The 24,174-nt window shown below is 42.1% G+C and overlaps 1 protein-coding gene across 1 annotated transcript in view; it reads right to left on the bottom strand.

The window, feature by feature from the left end:
* Positions 1–1,077: 1,077 nt before the first annotated feature.
* Positions 1,078–24,174, bottom strand: part of si:dkey-42p14.3 (EF-hand calcium-binding domain-containing protein 10) — a 79,765-nt gene continuing 56,668 nt past the window's right edge. The window contains exon 5 of the mRNA XM_048607827.1: positions 1,078–1,985. Coding sequence (XP_048463784.1) covers positions 1,968–1,985 — 18 coding nt within the window. The 3' untranslated portion in view covers positions 1,078–1,967. The remainder of the gene's footprint in view (positions 1,986–24,174) is intronic.

The following is a 24,174-nucleotide window of genomic DNA, read 5'->3' as shown; positions in this document are numbered from 1 at the left end:
TGATTTGTTCATTACACAGAAAGGAGTTGAGATCTTGATGCTTTTCAAACAAAGAACAAGCCCAACCTTCAAATCACAAATTTTCAACATAGATGCCAATTTAGTAATCACAATGCTTTCTCTTACAAATTTTGTTATTTCAGGCCAGGCCATATTTCTTAGTGTTGCTAAGCAAAAGAATGCATGACTGCTAACCAGGAGGCTTTTGCATTCTTGGGATCAGGTCTCTTGTGATTTCAGGCCTACATTTCCAACATATACGCTTCTAATTGAACAATTTAAACTCGTTTTGAGTGACAAAGTGATATGTCACAAACAAAACATCTTGGCATTATAAACAACATACACTCAATTAAAGTCTTGATACTATCATTTGTTAGTTGTTTAATTACACACAAGCAGAAACTAGCAAGAAAAATAAGCTAAATCAAACGCAGAAAGAAAAAAAAAACAACAGTAGTTGAGGACTAGTGAAAGTCCGTATACTATGGGAATTGAAGCCAGTAGATAATTGAGGTCCTGATACCAGTAACGGTGGTCATGGCACCAGTCATTGGATGAGTACTGGTTTTAGAGTCAGTCATGCTGATTATTGCACCAGTATTATTAGTCTTTGGAGCCAGTCATACTGGTCAAGGTGTCTGCCGTGATGCAGCATGTTAGAAATACACATTATAGTGCCTGCATGTGGTATTATATGTAGGTGTTGCTCAATGGAAAATGATTTTTCATAACAATTCAAACAACCAACACAAACTTGATATTGGAAAATAACTTCTCCAAGAACTAAATTCAATCAGTCGCAATGCCGATCAGGCATAATTAAGGATCACCTTGATCATCCATTTTGTGCTCACTTATGTGCTCTGATATCTATGCTAGAGCTTCAACAACAGTATCCCATGTTTTCCTAGGTTTAATGAACTAGATATGAAAATCTGTGTGGGTAGGCGTTTGTGCTGCTTAGGGTGTACATGGCAACATCAATTGTGGCAGTTATTTTAGTACCTGAAAGAATTTTTATTGAGAATGGAAAGGAAAGTGCACAGCCAATATAAAAAAAAGACAATTCACAGGGTAAAAAATACAAAAAGGGAAAACAACATCACAACCCCCATCCTAGCCTGCTGTACAACTCCATTATCCAAGATATAATTGTGGATAGGGCTTGCTACTTGTAGATCCCTTTGTCAGTCATCTTCTTGCATAAGAGCATAAGAGGCAGCTAAAGCAAGCTACAAATGGTGACAAAAGAGGGAGAAATGGTTAATGGCTGCAAACACAATAAAGTCAAATGTGGCACGTTAAAAATTGAGAAATTGGTAAAACAAAATGCTGTTAAAAAAGCATCAAGGGATTTAGGTGAATGCACAATTAAAAACTATAATCATTTGCAAGAGAGCTTGCCTTTGACAGCACTCAGTTTAACAGGAGAAAGTGCAGATTTAGGTTCAAGATGATTGTCTGCATTAAGGAAATGGGTACATCCTCTGCCATGGAATGAACTGTCACAGAATATGTCTGAGCCCAGCAGTGACAGCCAGCGTCTTGACAAACACTGAGTTTGTCTTAGAGCCGAGAACATTTTCCCTTTGACGATTCGTGATCTCCAGACCACTCTGCAGTTACACCTGCTAGGGAACAGGAAGTATGAGTTTTCTGCCCCTGGAAATTATGGAGAATAAAAGTATGAACGTACAGAATATGTGGGCACAGATTATATACTTTCGAGCTGGAGGACTGTTGAGAGAATTCTTTCTTCAATATCCCACCTACGTCATAGTACAGGTGTTTTAGGAACTATACTTGGTGCAAAATGAAAGTTGCCATTCCAATTGACAGAGGTACAGAGGGTACATGCATGGGCTCTGGGGTCTTTGCCTATGCCATTCAATGGCAGCAAGGACTCTGGCTCATCTGCAATGATCTAGATGGTTCTGTTCTGGTCTCGAGATCCATGGCTCGACTTATCCATGGAGGTCAATCTGTAACAAAACATCGAAAAAGAATGTTTTTTATTCCCTTCTTATCCAGATGCTGTGCTTCGATTTTCAATGCAAAATCATATTTCATAGTTCACCGCTTTCACCTTCTTTCCCTCCCTTGGTCTCTGTGAGCCCTGGCTGTCTTTCCCGCCAGTCAGGTTCAACCACCCTGGTGGAGGGGGGCATTTCATTCACCAACTCCCTTCTAAAATAGAGGAATGTTCTGTAGCATCCACTATATAGGTCTCAGCTCCTGGAGCACAGCTAGACATTCTGGTCCTGAAACTGTCCATCAAGCTTTGCAACTGTTTTCTTTGGGCACTCTCTGACTGGCTGGTCTTGTTCTTCTACCAAAAAAGAGAAATTCAAGGTTACATTTTAGACTATGAGGTGAAGTGTACAGTGCCATCTTTTACACAAATTTGGTTCCACAATCCTGCAAGATTATACCTCAAATTTGTCAAACCTTCAAGAAACTGAACGGGTGGGTCAAGCACCCTACCATGTTTGCTCTAGTATCCTCCATTGTGCTCCTAACCAGTATGATTCTGCTCTGGTGGAGGAATGGGTTCGGCAGATTATTTGCACTCACCAACTCCACACAGCTAACCCAGATGGAACACTTCAGCAGCCTGTCTGTAGCCCTTTATGACCTTATTTCTTATGGGGACTTGATCTAGACATGGAATGCACAAGATTTTTAATCAATGGCCTCACCATAGGTATGTGCTGCTACATTGCATGCAGGCATATTTGAAAGTAACTTGATCTGTGGGTTGGAGATCATCAGGGTTCCACATATATCCCATTAAGTCACACTTCACTGACTAGCATCCATCTGGATTCATCGAGCCAAACACCCTGTTGGGATTGTGAGACTGCAGCATGAAATTTTTAATGTTCTTCTGTGGACACAATCCTGGACACACGAGTTTCTAACTGCAACTATTGTGTCTAAAAGAGTCAAAAGTATTAGGTTACAACTCAGTAATAGCAGTGCAATGGAGTCAGTGCATTGTCTAGCCATTGCAGTCAGCCATGTGTAGTATCATAGTCATGCAATGGAGCTATAACATCATAAGTACAGGTTCCAAACTCTGCAAGTCTGAAATCTTACAGCAGTGTATACGGTTAATATTCTTAATAATTTTCAAGAAGCACTCAGTTTTTGTTACATGGACTAACATTTACAGAAGTGCTCAGACCATATCATACCAGCAGTGGGTTTGACACAAGAATCCCACATCATGGTGGAACAATTTAGCACTAAGAGCTAGTGGCAGCTTGTTGGTACTAAATGCTGAAAAGGATCGAGCAGCAGAGGTAGTTGTCAAGAGTTTCTTTTCCCTAAATATCACTCATCATTTAAATTAGTTCAGACCTAAAGTTTACAACTAACAACTAAGTGTTCTAATCCGTACTGAAACACAGCAAACTTAATGAAGGAGGAACATCGCTACTAAAAAAAGGAGTCACAGTGTGTCCAGATCAAAAAAATGGAGTGCTGAAGTCGGAAAGTGATCCTAGAATGAAACACAGTCAAAGTGCTGGAGAAAAAACATTGTTTGTGTTATTTAAGCCTTGTCTATGTTCATACATTGGTCAACTGAGCCATTTATTTTTGTTCAGATGTGGCATGAAAACAGCAAAAGAGAGGTGCACAATGTCACTCTGATATAAAGCCAAGGACATTGTATGCTTTATTCCTGCTATCTCCACGTGGCCTGCTGCTGTCAATGATCTGTGCATGTATACACCTAGGTTCCTTTGCTCCTGCACCCCCATTAGAATTAAACCACTTATGTAATATTGTCTTTCAATGTTCTTCCGATCAAACTGCATCACCTCACACATCTCTGCATCAAACCTCATCTATCATCTATCTATCCACTCCACCAACTTGTCAATGTTCTTTTGAAGTTCCACACTGTCCTCCTCAAAGTTTACAATTCCTCACGCAGTTTTGTGTCATCTCTTTTCTATTCATTGTACTAGTGTGGACAAATGCACAGTCTCCCTCATATATTCTGCCTGATGCACTCTTGTCCCATCGCTTAACAGGTCTACATTCCTTTCCAGACTCGTGCATCCTTATTGTTTACTTTCCCCTTTAATTTGGAATCATTGGTAAACTTGGATACAGTACACTCAGTCCTTCAACTACATTGTTGATATAGATTATAAGTAGCTGGGGCCCAAGCACTGATCCTTGCATCATCCCAATTAGTTACACCTTACTGATCCAGAAATTGTCCATTTAGTTCTACTTTTTGTTTTCTGTCAGTTAACCAATCCACAGTCCATGCTAATAATTTAGCCCATTTATCCTGTGAGCCCTATTCTTTGCTAAATGGCGTGTGTGGCAATTAAGTAATGCCTTTTGTAAATCCAAATAAATGACATATTCTCTTGTTCCCTCTTGCTTATCCTGATCATTACATCCTCAAATCTCAATTAGATTTGTCAAACATGGTTTGTTTACATATTTCAATTTTCTAAATAATAGGACACGCCCCAAGTCTAGCATTTCCTATATTGCTGAAGTCAAGCTAACTGGCTTAAAAATCACTAATGTCACTCTCCCTCCTTCAACAGCTGGGCTATATTTTTCTGCAGAGATAGTAGGAACTGCAGATGCTGGAGAATCTGAGATAACAAGGTGTGGAGCTGGATAAACACAGCAGGCCAAGCAGCGTCAGAGGAGCAGGAAAGCTGATGTTTCAGGCCTAGACCCTTCTTCAGAAATGGGGGAGGGGAAGGGGGTTCTGAAATAAATAGGGAGAGAGGGGGAGGTGGATAGAAGATGAATAAAGGAGAAGATAGGTGGAGAGGAGACAAAGAGGCGGGGGTGGAGCCAGTAAAGGTGAGTGTAGGTGGGGAGTTAGGGAGGGGATAGGTCAGTCCAGGGAGGACGGACAGGTCAAGGGGGCGGGATGAGGCTAGTACGTAGGAGATGGGGGTGGGGCTTGAGGTGGGAGGAGGGGATAGGTGGGAGGAAGGACAGGTTAGGGAGGCGGGGACAAGCTGGGCTGGTTTTAGGATGCGGTAGGGGGAGGGGAGATTTTGAAGCTTGTGAAGTCCACATTGATACCATTGGGCTGCAGGGTTCCCAAGCGAAATATGAGGTGCTGTTCCTGCTTGGTTTCCCCGATGTAGAGGGTTATCTGCTTTCCGGAGGGACCACTCTCTCCGTGACTCCCTTGTCTGCCCCACACTCCCCTCCAGCCCCACCACACCCGGCACTTTTCCCTGCAACCGAAGGAAGTGCTACACCTGCCCCTACACCTCCCCCCTCACCCTCATCCCAGGCCCCAAGAAGACCTTCCACATCAAGCAGATGTTCACCTGCACATCTGCTAATGTGGTATACTGTATCCGCTGTTCCAGATGTGGCCTCCTCTACATTGGGGAAATCAAGCGGAGGCTTGGGCCCGCTTTGCAGAACACCTATGCTTGGTTCGCACTAAACAACTGCACCTCCCAGTCGCAAACCATTTCAACTCCCCCTCCCATTCCTTAGACGACATGTCCATCCTGGGCCTCCTGCAGTGCCACAACGATGCCACCCCAAGGTTGCAGGAACAGCACCTCATATTTCGCTTGGGAACCCTGCAGCCCAATGGTATCAATGCGGTCTTCACAAGCTTCAAAATCTCCCCTCCCCCTACCGCATCCTAAAACCAGCCGAGCTTGTCCCCGCCTCCCTAACCAGTCCTTTCTCCCACCTAGCCCCTCCTCCCACCTCAAGCCCCACCCCCATCTCCTACCTACTAACCTCATCCCGCACCCTTGACCTGTCCATCTTCCCTGGACTGACCTATCCCCTCCCTACCTCCCCACCTACACTCACCTTTACTGGTTCCACCCCCACATCTTTGACCTGTCTGTCTCCTCTCCACCTATCTTCTCCGTTATCCATCTTCTATCCACCTCCCCCTTTCTTCCTATTTATTTCAGAATCCCCTTCCCTTCCCCCATTTCTGAAGAAGGGTCTAGGCCCGAAACGTTAGCTTTCCTGTTCGTCTGATGCTGCTTGGCCTGCTGTGTTCATCCAGCTCTACACCTTGTTATCTCTATATTTTGCTACCTTCCATTTCAAGGTTACTGTTTTAGAGCCTTGGAGATTCCTGAAGATCAAAACCAATGCAGCTACTATCTCTGCAGCTGCTATTTTTAGAACTACGTGGTGTAGATCATCAAGTCTCAGAGAACTGTCAGCTTTTAATCCCATTAATTTCTCCATTTTTTTCCAAAATATATTACTTTAAGTAAATAATATTTACTTTAAGCTTTTCCTTCACATTAGACTTCTTGAATCCTCACTGTTTGCAGAATATTCTTTGAAGACAGGCACAAGTTGTCCAGTTAGAACCAGGGTTGAGCTATGAAACCTGAATATCTGGTGGCCATTCTTTGTGGCTGAATGTCTTTGACATGCATCATCTGAGCCTGAAGGTAGCTGAATGTGATTACATTTTCTATTTTTATTTTGAGTTTATTCTGCCACCATTGATTTTTGTGAGGTCAACAAAAATGAAATAACTCCACCGAGGTTGGTATCCTGTCACCAAGTCATGCTTTACTTACACATGGAGAGTCTTTGACACTGATCCAGCTTCCTCAGAGCCAGCTCACAGAGTGAACAAGATGTCTGAAACTCCTGTTCTTACCTGTCAGCCAGGGCTCCCTGATAAAGCCTGTTAAACTGGTCCAATCAGGCAACTCATATTCTATGAGGTCTACCTGGCTGACCTCGTTACAATAACTACCGAAAGCATGGGACTTGAATTTACAGCGCTCATTATCAGAATAATTAAAATACTTTAGGGCTTTTGAAAGCCTGAATCTCAGAAGTTTTGGTGCTTTGGTGGAGACGGTTGTTTTTAAGGAACCCTCAGCCATTATGACATAAGGGAAGGGCAATTGTACAGCGAGTCAGAAGAGAAGTAAACATAATCAAGGTTATTGACATGCTACAAAATACTAACTCACCTACTGAACTGGACAATAAAGAGAGGGCAGCCGATTGCCTGTGTAGAGGTGAAAATACACGAAGAAAGAATAGTGATGTCCAACACAGCATGATCGCCCAGGTACCCATAGTCTTTGGGAGAGGCAGAGTTTACGACAAATACTGTGCATGACAATGATTAACTAGTAACGTGGTTGGAAAGATGCAGTTTTGACTTTCTTAGGCATCTAGGAACACTTTCTTTTACAAGTGCCCTTTCATGCTGCCTAATCCAGAGGTGGTCCTACCTCCACCAGAAGTCCTGCATCTTTGCAGCTTTACTCAACTTAGGCCCTGACTCAGGGAAAATTGTTTTGGGTTCCAGTTTCATGACAGAGATGGGTTTGCAACCTGCATATAAACCATCTTCCTTTTCCTACCATCTCAGGAAAATCCAGGCCCAAATATATTTGATTCCACTGCTATTTCCTTATTCCTCATTATAATTTCTGCTGTCTCTGTCTCCAAGTGACTCTGGTTTACTTTTGGTAATCTTTTCACATTCTTCCAAAAAGCTCTTATAATCTGTTTCTGCGGGCATAAAAGTTTGTCTCCAAAAACGGCCACTGCTGGTACTGCAATGTTTTTCAAAGGTGCTCTGCTGCGTGGGAGCCAGTTCCCAGGGACAAGCTGAGGCCAGGCTGGCAAGCTCCTGGTGAAGGAGATAAGCGGTCTGGGAAACTGTAGGTCAGGGAGGACTGGCAGGGACCTCTGATGGGTATAGGATGCCTTAAGACCCCTCATTTGCCTGGCCATCAGTTCAAGCAGCAAAAACTGTGAGGCCGCATGCTTGGTGTAAGCATCTCCCATCACGAGAAGAGGGAGGGATCACTTAAGTGGCCATTAATTTACTATGTGAAAGCTTAAACTGGGCCATGGAGTCAGCTCTGTGTGTCCTGGCCCCTCCTCACCACTGACAAAACTGTAGGATGGGCAGGTGCCATGAATAAGCTGCCTGGCAAGATACCCAACCTTTAGAAGTCTCTTGTGGTACAGAGGTAGTGTCCTACTCCTGGCCCAGGTTCAAGTTCCACCTGCTCCAGAAGTGTGTAAGAACATCTTTAAATAGGTTGATTCGAAAAATAGGTTAAATACAAAAAAGAAATGCCCAAACTTTACAGACCCTCCCCACCTGCCAACATATACCGGGAGGGATAAAATTCAGCCCCATATTTCTCGTTTTTGTATTCTATTTATTCACAGTTTTTCATATTTATGCTCATTCTATTTTCTCCCTCTTTCTCAAATATGAGGCAACCTTTGGTAATTTTTAAAACCATCCAACCCTCAATCTTATTCCTATTTGTTAACATCTATTGCCTCTTTTATTCCAATACAGTTCCTAGTACCTCTAATTGGCTAGCTTGTACAAAGGTTCCTGTGCAATTTTTATTCCTTAAGAGAACATATATCGAGAATGATGAATTTTTTATGTTTCTATTGCTTAATTACTATTATATCTTCTCATCTAATTTCCTAATCTATTTCAGCCAACATGTCCTTGAAACTTGGATATTTAGCTTTAGAACACAGAACGGTGCGGCACACGAACGGGCCCCTCAGCCTAGCAAGTCTGTGCCAACCATGATGCCATTCCAAACTAATCCCATCTGCTTGCACGTGGCCTATGTCCCTCCATTCCCTACCTGTTCTTAAATCTGTCTAAATGCCTCTTAAGCATTGCAATTGTATCTGCTTCTACCGCCTCTCGTGGTAGCGTGTTCCAGGCATGTACCAGTCTCTATGTAAAAAACTTATCTCTCACAACTCTGTTTAACTGTCCCCCTCTCAACTTACACCTACACCCCCTAGTATTTGACATTTCCATTCTGAGGAAAAGACTCTGACTATCCACCTTATCCATGCCTCTCATAATTTGACATGCTTCTATCAGGTTGCTCCTCAGTCTCTGACACTCACGCAAAAACAATCAAGCCTCTCCTTTTAGCTCATACACTCCAATCCAAGCAACATCCTGGTTAAGAGATAGTAAGAACTGCCGATGCTGAAGTCGGAGATAACAGTGTGGAGCTGGAGGAACACAGCAGGCCAGGCGGCATCAGGGGATCAGGAAAGCTGACATTTCAGGTCAGGACCCTACTTCAGAAAAGGGTCCCGACCCGAAACGTCAGCTTTTCTGTTCCCCTGATGCCGTCTGGCCAGCTGTGTTCCTCCAGCTCCACACTGTGTTATCAACATCCCGGTAAATGTCTTTTGCATCCTCTCCGAAGCCTCCACATCCTTCTCATACAGTGGGAACCAGAACTGCACACGATAAATGTGGCCTGACTAAAGTTTTATATAAGCATACCATATGCCATCTTTACCACATTATTCACTTGTGTTGCCACATTCAGGGAGCTATGGACTTGCACCCCAAGATTCACAATACTCCCAAAAATCCTGCTAATTACTATACACTTCCCTCTTGCATTTGACCTCCCAAAATGCATCACCTCATTCTTGTCTGGATTAAAATCCACCTGCCAATTCTCCGACCATCTTTCCAACTGATCTGTACCTTGCTGTATCCTTTGAAAACCTTCCTCACGATCCACAATTCCACCAATTTTCGTGTCATCTGCAAACTCATTAATCAGACCACTTACATTTTCATCCAAATTATTTATATGTATTGCAAACAATAGTGGTTCCAGCACTGATCCTTGTGAAACACCATTGGTCACAGACCTCCAGTCAGAAAAACATTCCTCTACAATTACCCTCTGTCTGTATGTCCAAGCTAATTTTGTACTGTTTAAATCAAATCACTAGCTCTGAACTTAGCCATATCAACCTCCAACTTAATATAAAAGTTTAAAAGTGGTAAAAAGTTTATCTCCACAGCAAAAAAGCTCAAAGAGTGGTGATTCTGGGAAGAATAGTGAAAGAAAAACTTGTTAATTAGTAAATAAACACTGAATGAACTATGAATGCTGTAAATCAGGAACAAAAACAAAAGTTGCTGGAATAGCTCAACAGGTCTGGCAGCATTTGTGGAGAAAAAATCAGAGTTAACATTTCAGGTCCGCTAACCCTTCCTCAGAACTGTTAGTAGGTGGGAACATGTTGGTTTATATGCAGAAAATAGGGAGGGGGTAGGGTAGGAAGTAAACGATAGGATAGAGCCCGAAGAGAGAGAAGAGCAGTTGGATAGACAAAGGAGTTGATAATGATCTGGCTAGGAGGGTAAATAGTTGTTAATGGGGACAGTTAGTGGCTAACAATGGGTAAGTGTGCAGTGGTAGGCTATGTGATAACGAGGCCTGGCATATGGGGTAGGGGGCTAGGACATGGGAGAGTTTAGGCCCTAAAATTATTGAACTCGATATTGAGTCCGGAGGTCTGCAGGGTTCCCAAATGGAAAATGAGGTGTTGTTCTTTCAGCTTGCTTTGAGCTTCGCTGGAACACTGCAGCCATCCAGAGACAGGGATGTTGGCCAGGGAACAGGGTGGTGCGTTAAAGTGGCAGGTAACAGGTAGCTCAGGGTCTATTTTACGAGCAGAACATAGATGTTCTGCAAAGCGGTCACCCAGTCTACGCTTTGTTTCTCCAATGTAGAGAATTGGGGAAACAAAGCGAAGTTTAATGTAAGCTGGAAGAACAGCACCTCATTTTCCGCTTGGGGACCTTGCAGCCCTCCAGACTCAATATCGTGTTCAATAATTTTAGGGCCTAAACTCTCCCATGCCCTAGACCCGTTCCCCACACACCAGGCCTTGTTACCACATAGTCTGCCACTACACACTTACCTATTGTCAGTCACTAACAGTGCCCAGTAACAACTATTCACCCTCCTAGCCAGATCGTTAGCAACTCCTTTGTCTATCCAACTTCTCTTCTCTCTCTTTGGGCTCTACCCTATTGTTTACTCCCTACCACACCCCTTCCCTATTTTCTGCAGATAAACCGACATTTTCCCAACTACCATCAGTTCTGAGGAAGGATTACCGGTCCCGAAACTTTAACTCTGATATTTTCTCCACAGATGTTGCCAGACCTGCTAAGCTTTTCCAGCAAATTCTGTTTTTGAACTTGTTAATTAGATTTTGAAGACAGTAGGATAAGTTAAGATTTTCTACAGAAGAACCAAGGTGGGATAAGCAATCTTTATTATTATTTTATTAATCTTTATTATCATTAATCTTTATTATCATTAAAGTTCATCTTATGACTCGACATTATGGAAGAGCAATACGAATTTAACCTCAGGTGTTTATTTCAAAAAAATAACTGTACTTAAACAGAATTAAAGTCCACACTTTTACCTATGAGCTTAATATCAGTTAGTCACACTTCATAAAACTCACATCTCAATGATTACCAGCTCCCGATATTTATACAGCCACTTCTAATCCAATTAAATTTTAATTGATATACTCATCAGCTATTCCATCATTCCATTAGGTTGCAGGGATTCCTTCAGACCATTTTAAATGGTAGCACAACGTAATAATTCTATGTCTGCTACCTGCATATTCAACATTTCCAATAACTCAAAATAGTTTGATATATGTTTCAGTACCTACATACCAAAAGATAACACCAATCCCACAGAGGAAAAGTATGATATGGCATCATGTCCATGGTGGCTTTTCTTGTAATTTAGCAAATCAAATAAATCGAATTCCGTAATTTTGTTCATCCTTTGAAGATCAAATACAATTATGACATTTACTTTTGCAGAAAATCAATCACTGCTCTCTGAACTAACTCAACTTTTATCTAAGAGATTGCCCACTGTCTGCCAAAGACTCAGGAAAAAAGTTAAAGGGAAGGAGAACTCAAGAGCTATTAGTAATGGAGGTAATAGGACCCAAAAAGAAGGTGCAAAAACTGGCATAAGGGCACTTTATCTGAATGCTCGGAGCATTCGAAACAAGGTAGATGAGTTGACGGTGCAAATCATGGCAAATGGGTATGATTTAGTGGCCATTACAGAGACATGGTTACAGGATGGTCATGACTGGGAGTTAAATATCCAGGGGTATCAAACTGTTCGGAAGGACAGACAGGAAGGGAAGGGAGGTGTTGCTCTGATTTTTAAGGATGATATCAGGGCGGTAGTGAGAGATGATATAAGTTATACTGAACAAAACGTTGAATCCATTTGGGTGGAAATTAGGAATAGCAGGGAGAAGAAGTCACTGATAGATGTGGTCTATAGGCCACCAAATAATGACATCGTGGTGGGGTGGGCAACAAACATAGAAATAGCTAATGCATATAAACATGGTACAGCAATTATCATGGGGGATTTTAATCTACATATCGATTGGTCAAACCAGGTCGGTCATGGCAGCCTTGAGGAGGGGTTCATAGAATGCATCCACGATAATTTCCTTGAACAATATGTAATGGAACCTACGAGGGAGCAAGCTATCCTACGTTTAGTCCTGTGTAATGAGACAGGAATAATTAATGATCTCACAGTTAGGGATCCTCTCGGAAGGAGCTATCACAGTATGGTCGAATTTAAAATACAGATGGAGTGTGAGAAGGTTAAATCCAGTACCTATGTCCTGTGCTTAAAGAAAGGAGACTATGAAGGAATGAGGGAGGAGTTAGCTAAGGTAGAATGGGAGCAAAAACTTTATGGTGGGTCAATTGAGGAACAGTGGAGGACTTTCAAAACGATTTTTCACAGTGCTCAGCAGAAGTATATTCCAGTGATAAGGAAGAACTGTAGGAAAAGAGAGAGCCAGCCATGGATATCTAAGGAAATAAAGGAAAATATCAGACTGAAAAAAAACACATACAAAAAAGCAAAGAGTAGTGGGAAACTAGTAGACTGGGAAATCTTTAAAGGCCAACAGAAAGCCACAAAAAAAAAGTTATAAAGAAAAGTAAGATAGATTATGAGAGTAAACTAGCTCAGAATATAAAAACAGGCAGCAAAAGTTTCTATAAATATGAAAATCGTAAAAGAGTGGCGAGGGTAAACATTGGTCCTTTAGAGGATGAGAAGGCCAATTTAATAACTGGGAATGAGGAAATAGCCGAGACATTAAACAGTTATTTCATGTCAGTCTTCACTGTGGAAGACACAAATAACATGCCAAAAACTAATGGCAAGAAGGTTATAGCAGGTGAGGACCTCGAAACTATCTATATCACTAAGAAGGCAGTGCTGGGCAAGCTAATGGGGCTAAAGGTAGACAAGTCTCCTGGCCCTGATGAAATGCATCCCAGGATACTAAAAGAGGTGATGGGGGAAATAGCAAATGCACTGGTAATTATTTACCAAAATTCACTGAACTCTGGGGTGGTTCCCGCAGATTGGAAAACAGCCAATGTGACGCCACTGTTTAAAAAAGGAAGTAGACAAAAAGCAGGTAACTATAGGCCTTTGTCAGCTTAACTTCGGTAGTGGGGAAAATGCTTGAACCTATCATTAAGGAAGAAATAGCAAGACATCTGGATATAAATTGTCCCATTGGGAACACCCAGCATGGGTTCATGAAGGGTAGGTCACGTTTAACTAATTTGGTGGAATTCTTTGAGGACATTACTTGCATGGTGGACAATGAGGAACCTGTGGATGTGGTGTATCTGGATTTCCAGAAGGCATTTGACAAGGTGCCATACCAAAGGCTTCTACATAAGATAAAGTCGCACGGTATTACAGGTAATGTATTGGCATGGACAGAGGATTGGTTGACCAGTAGAAAGCAAAGAGTAGGGGTTTATTTGTTTTTTGTTCTGGTTGGCGGTCAGTGGCTAGTGGTGTGCCTCAGGGATCAGTGTTGGGACCGCAACTGTTTACCATTTACATAGATGATTTGGAGTTGGGGACTAAGTGTGGTGTGTCAAAATTTGCAGATGACACTAAGGTGATTGGTAGAGCAAAGTGTGCAGAAGACACTGAAAGTCTGCAGAGGGATACAAATAGTCTAAGTGAGTGGGCAAAGGTCTGGCAGATGGAGTACAATGTTGATAAGTGTGAGGTCATCCATTTTGGTAGGAATAACAGCAAAATGGACGATGTTTTAAATGGTAAAAAATTGCAGCATGCTGCTGTGCAGAGGGACTTGGGTGTCCTTGTGCATGAATCGTTAAAAGTAGGATTGCAGGTGCAACAGGTAATTAAAAAGGCAAATGGATTTTTGTCTGCCATTGCTAGAGGGATGGAGTTTAAAAACAGGGAGGCTATGCTGCAGCTGTATAGGATCCTGGTGAGGCCATACCTGGAGTACTGTGTGCAGTTTTGGTCTCCTTACTTGAGAAGAGATATACTAGCACTGGATGGGGTGCCGAGGAGATTCACTCGGTTGATTCCAGAGTTGAGAGGGTTGGATTATGAGGACAGACTGAGTAGACTGGGATTATACTCATTGGAATTCAGAAGAATGAGGGGAGATCTTATAGAAACATATAAGATTATGAAGGGAATAGATAAGGTGGAGGCAGGGAGGTTGTTTCCGCCAGCAGGTGAAACTAGGACTAGGGGGCATAGCCTCAAAATAAAGGTAAGCAGATGTAGGACTGAGGTCAGGAGGAACTTCTTCACCCAAAGGATCTGTGGAATTCCCCGCCCAGTGAAGCGGTTGAAGCTACCTCACTGAATGTTTTTAAGGCAAGGCTAGATAAACTTTTGAACAGTAAAGGAATTAAGGGTTATGGTGAGTGGGCGGGTAAGTGGAGCTGAGTCTCAAAAAGATCAGCCATGATCTTATTAAATGGCTGGGCAGGCTCGAGGGGCTGGATGGCCTACCCCTGCTCCTAGTTCTCATGTTCTTATGTTCTTATTATCAGCAGAGTAGAATACTGATCCTCACCATGTTATTTTCCACAATTATCCCTTGCAAATCCACTTCTCACCCCAACCAATCCATACAATTCTACAAGTCCGTGAATTAAGACAATAATTTTTCAAGACTTGTGGCTCTTATGGGTCTCCTTAAGGATGTAATTATGCCCCTCAGGGTATAAATGCATCCTTCCCTTTCTCCCTTGCAGTGGTGACAGGATCAGAGCCCTGCGCAATGTGTATGTATGTTTGGGTGTGAGAGAGAAAAGTCTGTCTTTATATATATTTGCTGGCAGGATGTAAGTTCAAATAAAACTGGTTTTGTTTTTAATAATCAATTAACTGAACGGAAGTTATTTTTTTCAAAAATAGCATAGACTCATGATTTAAACAGAAATATTTATTGATAACAAATAAATCGAACACCACCCCTTCCCAAACCAAGGGCCATTCTTCTGCAACCAGTGAATTACAGCCAGAATTGAAAGTGTCAAAAACCACAAAACAGAATGCATCAAATTAAATTCCATTACAAAACTGAAACTTACTCGCAAAACCACTGCTTGTGATGTCAAATAGCCACGTACCCAAACTTTAGCATGATCTGACTTTACTTGGCTAATGTTTTGCTCGGTAAATATTGTTGAAACTGAATGGCATTAAAAGAGCCCTCAATCGAATTTAGCTCCTGACCACTGACTCACCTTCAGCTCAATTTAATAATGAAAATATTCAACTTGCCTGCCTTTACTTCACTATAAATTTTATGATTATAATATCATAATATAGCAATAATCATAATTAACTAATGAGTAGAATATAGCATAATGTTAGACACATCTTATTTGTACTCTCTGAATGATGGTTTAGCTGTTATGATTCTCAACCCTGACCGAGAACCTTATTCTAAAGCAGCTTTCATGGCAGTTTCTGGCTTGTGACCAATCAAAATGGAGAAGGTTTATTGGATAAGGCACTGAACAAATACAGAAACTTCATTGGGAAGACACAGAGGTAAAACTGAGGCATTGGAGAAAGTGCACAAACCTCCAAATACCTCAAATGAAAGCAATATACTGTGGGTGCTGGGGATCAGAAATAAACCTGACAACACTGGAGAACCTCAGGTCTCTCAGTATCTGTGCAGGAGAAACAGAGTTACCATTTTGAGTCAAAAACTCTTCTTCATCATCTTCTCTTTTTCATCTACCCAAACCTGCAGGCACTATCAGAACTATGTGTTTCAGAGTCTGCAAATCATAGATTGGGCTTATCAGCTCAGAATCCATCAAACTGGAGTGCTGGAAGCAAATCATCCTTGATCTCGAGTGATGATCTTAGGAGGAGGAGGAGAAGAACATTGTAGGTTCCTAATCTGTTCAGGACTTCAACACATAACTTAGGTTGAAAGTTTGGTATAAATCTGAGGGAGTGCCACAGTGTCTTGGCGTCATCCTTCAGATGATATCTTAATTTAAGGGTCCATCTCCCTTTCCCGGTGGGTCAGGTTGGTATTTTAAACCTTTTCACCATGAAGAAGCTGACTATAAAGCTCGTGACAAGATGTTCTTCAGTCAGTATCACCCAAAACATCCTAGGGCAAATTTGTAGTTTCAGAAGTACTGAAAAATGGTGACTCAGATAACTGCTCGTTTGCACGTCTGATGCAATTTCCCTTTTCACTGACGTCATTATTTGCATACGCTGCAAAGTCTGAAGGCAGTAGAGAATGTTAATTGTAGACTTCCCGAACTCAATTCTTCTTCTCATCCTCACACTGATTTACATTATTGGATTGTCACACAATTATTGCTTCTTCATACACATTCAGCCTTTTGTTGTTATTGTAGACCTGGGGATATTCAACTAACAGATCATGGAATAAGCAAGCCCCTTGTCATGTTTGCCAGCACCATTGCATTAATAACAATTTCAGCAGATACAGGTAGAACACTTGAAGAGATAGTATGAGTATTTTACTCTATTTTGGTGAGCAAGTTATAGCTGTCGCCAGCTGCCCAGGTAGCCACAGATCTACAATCGATGACTTCTCCAATGTCATTGGGAACCTGGTTCCTTATGTTTTAGCTATTCAACTGAAAATACAGAAGCCACACAATACTAGGTTATAGTCCAACAATTTGACTTCACCTAACGAAGGAGCAACGCTCTGAAAGCTTGTGATTTCAAATAAACCTGTTGGACTGTAATCTGATGTCATGTGACTTCCGACTTTGTCCACCCCAGTCCATTAACAGCATCTCCACATCAGGGCTAACGTCAATGTGAAAAGCAATGAAGGCATCAATGTTTACTGACTTATCAGTCACCTGTTGGCTGCATAGGCTAATACTGCAACAGATACCAATTCATCTGAAGGTGATGAAGTCAAAAAAGACAAAGAATAAAAGTCACTGACTTGCACTGATAGTGTAATCCCCATGACACTGTTTACCGTGCAACATATGGTGCAGCTCAGGACTGGTACCATGCTGGTCTGAATCCGCCAGAGCTAATTCCTTTTGTCATTTTCAAATGAGTGTACCAAGGCCACGAAATCTGTTTGGTGGCACAATGTTAGATGTTGGCATTTTGAATCAGGTGTCTGCAGATTTTCTAGGTGTGCCTTCCTTAATCTTGTAGTAACTTAATGTTAAAATAATTAGATGTTTCAAAATTATATTGTACAATTAATTTTAACTTCACTTGTCTCGCAAGCTTGTAGATGCCCTGCCAGTCAGAAACTTCCTGTGAAAATGTATACTTCCACACTCCCCCACCCCTCCATTATTACCTTTTCCCCTTTTAAAAGATAAACTATACTTCAGTATTTCATCTTGGAAAATTATATTTCCTTTGTCTTTTTCACACTAGTACTGGCTTGTGTGCAAATATTTGTGCAGTGATAATGATACTCTATTATATCCATGGATGGAGGTTGCAGCTAGGCCCTAACACAACTACACGTATCCTTCCTTCTTAAGTATTCTGTTTATTTTTCACATCTATTTCTCACCACGCCAGGTGCTGTATGAATCTGAATCATATTTCTTGAAAAATTTACACTGATACGGGAAAAAGGTAGGGAAGTGGCATCAAGTGAATTGCTCTTTCAGACTGCCAGTACAGACATCACAGACTGAATGGCCTCATTTTTGTGCCCTAAATATTCTCAAATTCTCTTCCGCCTTCTCACAATAGAATCCTATATAGCTGGATGAGATGATTGCTAACCTTTCTTAAGAATGAGGATCACTTTGTACTCAACATTTTACAAAATCCGTCCTCGGGCAACAGTCTGTGTGGAGTTTGCACATTCTCCCCATGTCTGCCTGGGTTTCCTCTGGGTGCTCCGGTTTCCTCCCACAGTCCAAAGATGTGCAGGTTAGGTGGATTGGCCATGGGAAATTACCTGTACTGTTCAGGAATGTGTAGATTAGGTGTGTTGTAGTGGGATGGGTCTGGGTGGGATGCTCTGAGGGTTGGTGTGGACTTGTTGGGCCGAAGGGCCTGTTTCCACACTGTAGGGATACTATTCTATGAATTTATATCAATGACTTAGATAAAGAGACTGAAGGGTATAGTTGCTAAATTTTCTGATGACACAAAGATAAATGGGAAAGGAAGTTGTGAAGAGGACCTAAGGAGGCAACAAGGAATGTAGACAGGTTAGGTGAGTGTGTAAAGATCTGCAAAATGGAGTATACTGTGGGAAAATTGAATTGTCCATTTAGCAGGACAACTAAAAAATTAAGCTTATCATCGAAATGGTGAGAGCTCTGAGGCACAGAGGGTTCTGGGTGCATGAATCACCAAAGGCTAGTACGCATGTACAACAAGTAATCAGGAAAGCTAATATAATGTTACCATTTATTGTGAGGGAATTGTCAACAAAAGTAGGGAGGTGATGGCTCAGTTATACAGGGCATTGCTGAACCCAAAGCTGGATTACTATGTATAGTATTGGTCTCCTTTGTGTGGGTCAGTACTTGGAACTATGACGTTGTGACCATTACAGAAACTTGGGTAACTCAGGGACAGGAATGGTTGTTGGAAGTTCCAGGATTTAGATGCATTAAAAGTATAGGGAGGGTGGTAAAAGAGGTGGGGGAGTGGCATTGCTAGTCAGGGCTAGTGTAGCAGCTACTGAAAGGCAGTTTGAGAATGATATGTCCACTGAGTCAGTTTGGGTTGAGGTCCGGAACAAGAAAGGAGCAGTCACTTTGTTGGGGATTTTTTTACAGATTCCGTAATAGTTGCAGAGAAGTGGAGGAGAGGATTGGGAGGCAGATACTGGAAAGGTGCAGAAGTCACAGGGTTGTAGTCATGGGTGACTTCAACTTTCCAAATATTGATTGGAAACTCTTTAGTTGTACTAGTTTAGATGGAGCGGATTTTGTCCAGTGCGTTCAGGAAGGATTCCTGACACAGTATGTAGATAGATCAACACGAGGAGAGGCCACTTTGGATTTGGTGCTTGTCAATGAACCGGGCCAAGTGTTAGACCTGTTGGTAGGAGACCATTTTGGCGGTAGTGATCATAACTCTGTTACTTTTACAATAGCCATGGAAAAGGATAGGTAAGATTTATAATTGGGGGAAGGGTAATTACAATTCTGTTAGGCAAGAACTGGGCAACATAAAATGGGAACAGATGCTGTCAGGGAAGAGCACTATTGAAATGTGGAGATTGTTTAAGGAATGCATACTGCGCGTGCTCGATATGTTTGTCCCTAGCAGGCAAGGAAGATGCGGTCGAGTGAGGGAGCCTTGGTTCTCAAGAGAGGTCGAACGACTGGTTAAGAGGAAGAAGGATGCTTATATAAGATTTTGGAAACAAGGAACGGAAAAGGCTCCAGAGGGATACAAGTTATCCAGGAAGGAGCTGAAGAAAGGGCTTAGGAGAGCTATAAGGGGGCATTAGAAAACCTTGGCAGATAGGATCAAGGAAAATGCCAAGGCTTTTTACACATATGTAAGGAATAATAGAATGACCAGAGAAAGGGTAGGGCCGATCAAGGATTGTGAAGGGAATTTGTGAAGGGAATTTTTGCACGGAGCCTAAAGAGATAGGAGAGGTCCTTAATGAATACTTTTCTTCAGTATTCACAACTGAGAGGGACCTAGTTGTAGAGGAGGACAGTGTAAAACAGACTGGTAAGCTAGATGATGTCGATGTTAGTAAGGAAGATGTGCTAGGAATTTTGAGGAACTTGAAGATAGTTAAGTCCCCCGGACCTGATGAGATTTATCCAAGGATTCTATGGGAAGCCGGGGAAGAGATTGCAGGGCCTTTGGCGATGATCTTTTCATCCTCACTGTCCACAGGTATAGTGCTGGAAGATTGGAGAGAGGCAAACGTCATTCCCTTATTCAAAAAAGGGAATAAGGATAACCCTGGAAATTACAGACCAGTTAGTCTTACGGAAGTGTTGGGCAAATTATTGGAAAGGGCTCTGAGAGATAGGATTTATGATCACTTGGAAAGGCACAGTTTGATTCGTGATAGTCAGCATGGATTTGTGAGGGGTAGATCATGCCTCATAAACCTTATTGAATTCTTTGAAGAGGTGACCAAACACGTGGATGAAGGTAGAGCAGTGGATGTGGTATACATGGATTTAAGTAAGGCATTTGATAAGGTTCCCCATGGTAGGCTCATGCAGAAGGTAAGGAGGCATGGGATAGTGGGAAATGTGGCAGATTGGATTCAGAATTGGCTGACCCTTAGAAGACAAAGGGTGGTAGTGGATGGAAAATATTCAACATGGTGCTCAGTTACGAGTGGTGTACCACAAGGATCTGTTCTGGGTCCTCTCCTATTTGTGATTTCTGTAAATGATTTGGATTAGTAAGTTCGCGGACGATACAAAGGTGGGTTGCATTGTGAACAGTGCGGAGGGCTGTTCTAGGTTACAAAGGGACATTGATAGGATGCTGAGCTGGGCTGAGAAGTGGCAGATGGAGTTTAACCCTGAAAAGTGTGAGGTGATTCATTTTGGAAGGACAAACTTGAAAGCAGAATACAGGATTAACGGAAAGATTCTTGGCAGTGTGGATGAGGAGAGGGATCTTGGGGTTCATGTCCACAGTTCCCTGAAAGCTGCCACCCAGGTGGAAAGAGTTGTTAAGAAGGTGTATGGTGTATTAGCTTTCATTAATAGAGGGATTGAGTTCAAGAGCCATGAAGCTATGCTCCAGCTATACAAAAGCCTGGTCTGGCCACATCTGGAGTATTGTGTCCAGTTCTGGTTACCTCATTACAGGAAAGATGTGGAAGCGTTGGAAAAGGTGCAGAGGAGATTTACCAGGATGTTGCCTGGAATGGAGGGAAGGTCTTACAAGGAAAGGTTGAGAGAGCGAGGGCTTTTCTCTTTAGAATGACGAAGGATGAGAGGTGACTTGATAGAGGTGTACAAAATGATCAGAAGTATAGATAGAGTAGACAGCCAGAGACTTTTTCCTAGGGTAGAGGTAGCTATTACGAGGGGGCATAGTTTTAAAGTGAGTGGAGGTAGATATAGGGGAGATGTCAGAGGTAGGTTCTTTACTCAGAGAGTGGTAGGGGCGTGGAATGCATTGCCGGAGAGGGTAGTGGAGTCGGCCTCGTTAGGGTCATTTAAGTGGCTATTAGATAGGCATATGGATGATAGTATAAGATAGGGGTGGAGGTTAGATAGATCTTAGGATTAGGGTAAAAGTTTGCCACAACATCGTGGGCTGAAGAGCCTGTACTGTGCTGTACTGTTCTATGTTCTATGTTCTATGTTTATTTAGGGAAATATGCAAATACATTGAAAGTGTTCAGAGAAGGTTTACTCGACTAACACCTAGAATTGGTTGTTTCAATAGAAAAGGTTGGACAGGTTATGCATGCATCCACTGGAGTTCAGAAGAGTAAGAGTTAACTTGATTGAAACATATAAGGAAAAACATAAACATGAAGAGATAAGTTAGATTTGGAGAGGATATTTCCTCTTCTGGAGAATCCACAACCAGGAGTCATATTGGACTCAACACATTAACTCTGATTCCCTCTTACAAAGACTGCTAGACCTTCTGAGATTCTCCAGTACTATGTTTTCATTTCAGATCTTGAGCATCCACGGTATTTTGCTTTTATTTAAACCCACCTTTCACATGGTTTCATTATTACTATCAGAGATTTGATCATTGATTGGCCTATCCCCTACACCTGAGTAACACTCGAGTATTTACACCAGATACAGACAGAATTCTACCTGATAGATCTTCTTCAGTATGTCTCTGCAGGAGCTCCTCAGGATAGTGTCCTAGGCCTAACCATCATCAGCTGCTTCATCAATGAACTTCTCCCCATCATAAAGTCAGAAGTGGGGATGTTCATCAATGATTGCACAATGTTCAGCACTATTCATGACTCCTCAGATACTGTTCGAATGCAGCAAGATCCAGACAATATCCAGGCTTAGGCTGACACGTGGAAGTGACATTCATGCCAGACAAATGGCAGGCTATGACCAACCCCAATAAGAGACAATCTAACCATCGCCCCTTAACATTCAATGAAATCACTGAATCCTCCACTATCAACATCCTAGGGGTTACCATTGACCAGAAACTCAACTGGACTCACCACATAAACACAGTGGCTACAAGAGCAGATTAGAGGCTCAGAATACTGTGGAGAGTAACTCACCTCCTGATGTTCCAAAATCTGTCCATCATCTACAAGGCACAATCAGGAGTGTGATGGAATACTCCCCACTTGCCTGGATGAGTACAGCCCCAACAATACTCAAGAAGCTTGATAGCATCTGGGACAAAGCAGCCCGCTTGATTGGCACTATATCCATAAGCATCCATTCCCTCCACCACCGATGCTCATTAGCAGCAGTGTGTAGTGTCTACAAGATCCACTGCAGAAATTTACCCAAGGTCATCAGACAGCACCTTCCAAACCCATGACCATTTCCATCTAGAAAGACAAGGGCAGCCGATACATGGGAACACCACCACCTTCAAGTTCACCTTCAAGCCACTCATCATTCTGACTTAATACATCGCCATTCCTTCATTGTCACTGGGTTAAAATCCTGGAATCCCTTCCCTAATGGCATCATGGGACAACCCACAGCAGGTGGACTGCAGCAGTTCAAGAAGGCAGCTCACTACCACCTCCTCAAGGGCAACGAGGGGTGCCAATAAATGTTGGCCCAGCTAGCAATGTACACATGCCACAATTGAATAAAAACACAAATTACAGAGAAATGTGATAGAAGTGTTTTCAATTATGCAAAGATGGGAAAAGTTAGATAACAGCAGATTCTTTCCAGTAGTTCAGGATTCTAGATGAGTGATACAATTAAAAGACTTGGAAGGATTTAGAATGGGGTAAATATTCATTCATTCTTTACCCAGAGAGATGTGAAAATATTGAGCTCTACTCCATGGTTAGTATTTGAGGTTGAAAACTATGTCAAACATTCAACATAAAAACCAAAAGAACTGCGGATGCTGTAAATCAGGAACAAAAACAAAGTTGCTGGAAAAGTTCAGCAGGTCTGGCAGCATCTGTGAAGGAAAAAACAGAGTTAACGTTTCAGAACTGAGGACGGGTCACCGGACCTGAAACGTTAACTCAAACATTCAACATTAGATGAGTTGCATGAAGGAATATCAAACAATGATGAGTCAGTATAGAGAAAGGAGATAGAGGGCACGGTGTCGAGGTGCAATGATAACAATCTCTCTCCTAATGTCAGTGAAATAAAAGAACTGATCATTGACTTCAGGAAGAAAGTAGGAGGACACACCCCCATCTACATTAACAGAGCTGAGGTGGAGAAGGTCAAGAGTGTATAGTTCTTAGGAGTGATGATAACCAACAATCTGTCCCGGACCTCCCACATAGATACAACAGTCAAGAAGGCACAACAATGCCTCATCTTCCTCAGGTGGCTTAGGAAATTCGCCATGTCCATAAGGACCCTCACAAACTTTTACAGGTGCACCATAGAAAGCATTCTATCCGGTTGCATAACTATCATATGAAACTACAGAAGGTGGTGTGCACAGCCCAGACCATCAAAGGAGTCAACCTCCCATCCATGGACTCCATTTATACTTCTCATTGCCACGGAATGGCTGCCAAGATCTTCAAAGACCTCTCCCACCCTGGTAATGCTCTTTTCTAACCTCTTCCATCGGCAGGAAATAATAGCTTCAACACATGGGCTAGAAATTCAGCTGGCTGAAGGAATCTGTGGTAATGTAACTGCAGGAGTGGTTATGAAGTGGTTAAACATCTTCTATTGCATTAATATGACTGGATACTATTGTTAGTTCCCCCAGGAAGAAATGAAGCAGTTCATAAATGTATTGTTGTTTTTCATGTAAAGAAACTTGTTCACTTGTAGTATTGATCTTGAATTCAAAGTTCTTTTTA

The sequence above is a fragment of the Rhincodon typus genome, chromosome 18 (assembly GCF_021869965.1).
Source record: "Rhincodon typus isolate 14 chromosome 18, sRhiTyp1.1, whole genome shotgun sequence".
Taxonomy (NCBI): domain Eukaryota; kingdom Metazoa; phylum Chordata; class Chondrichthyes; order Orectolobiformes; family Rhincodontidae; genus Rhincodon; species Rhincodon typus.
This window is presented reverse-complemented; position numbering and strand designations above follow the sequence as displayed.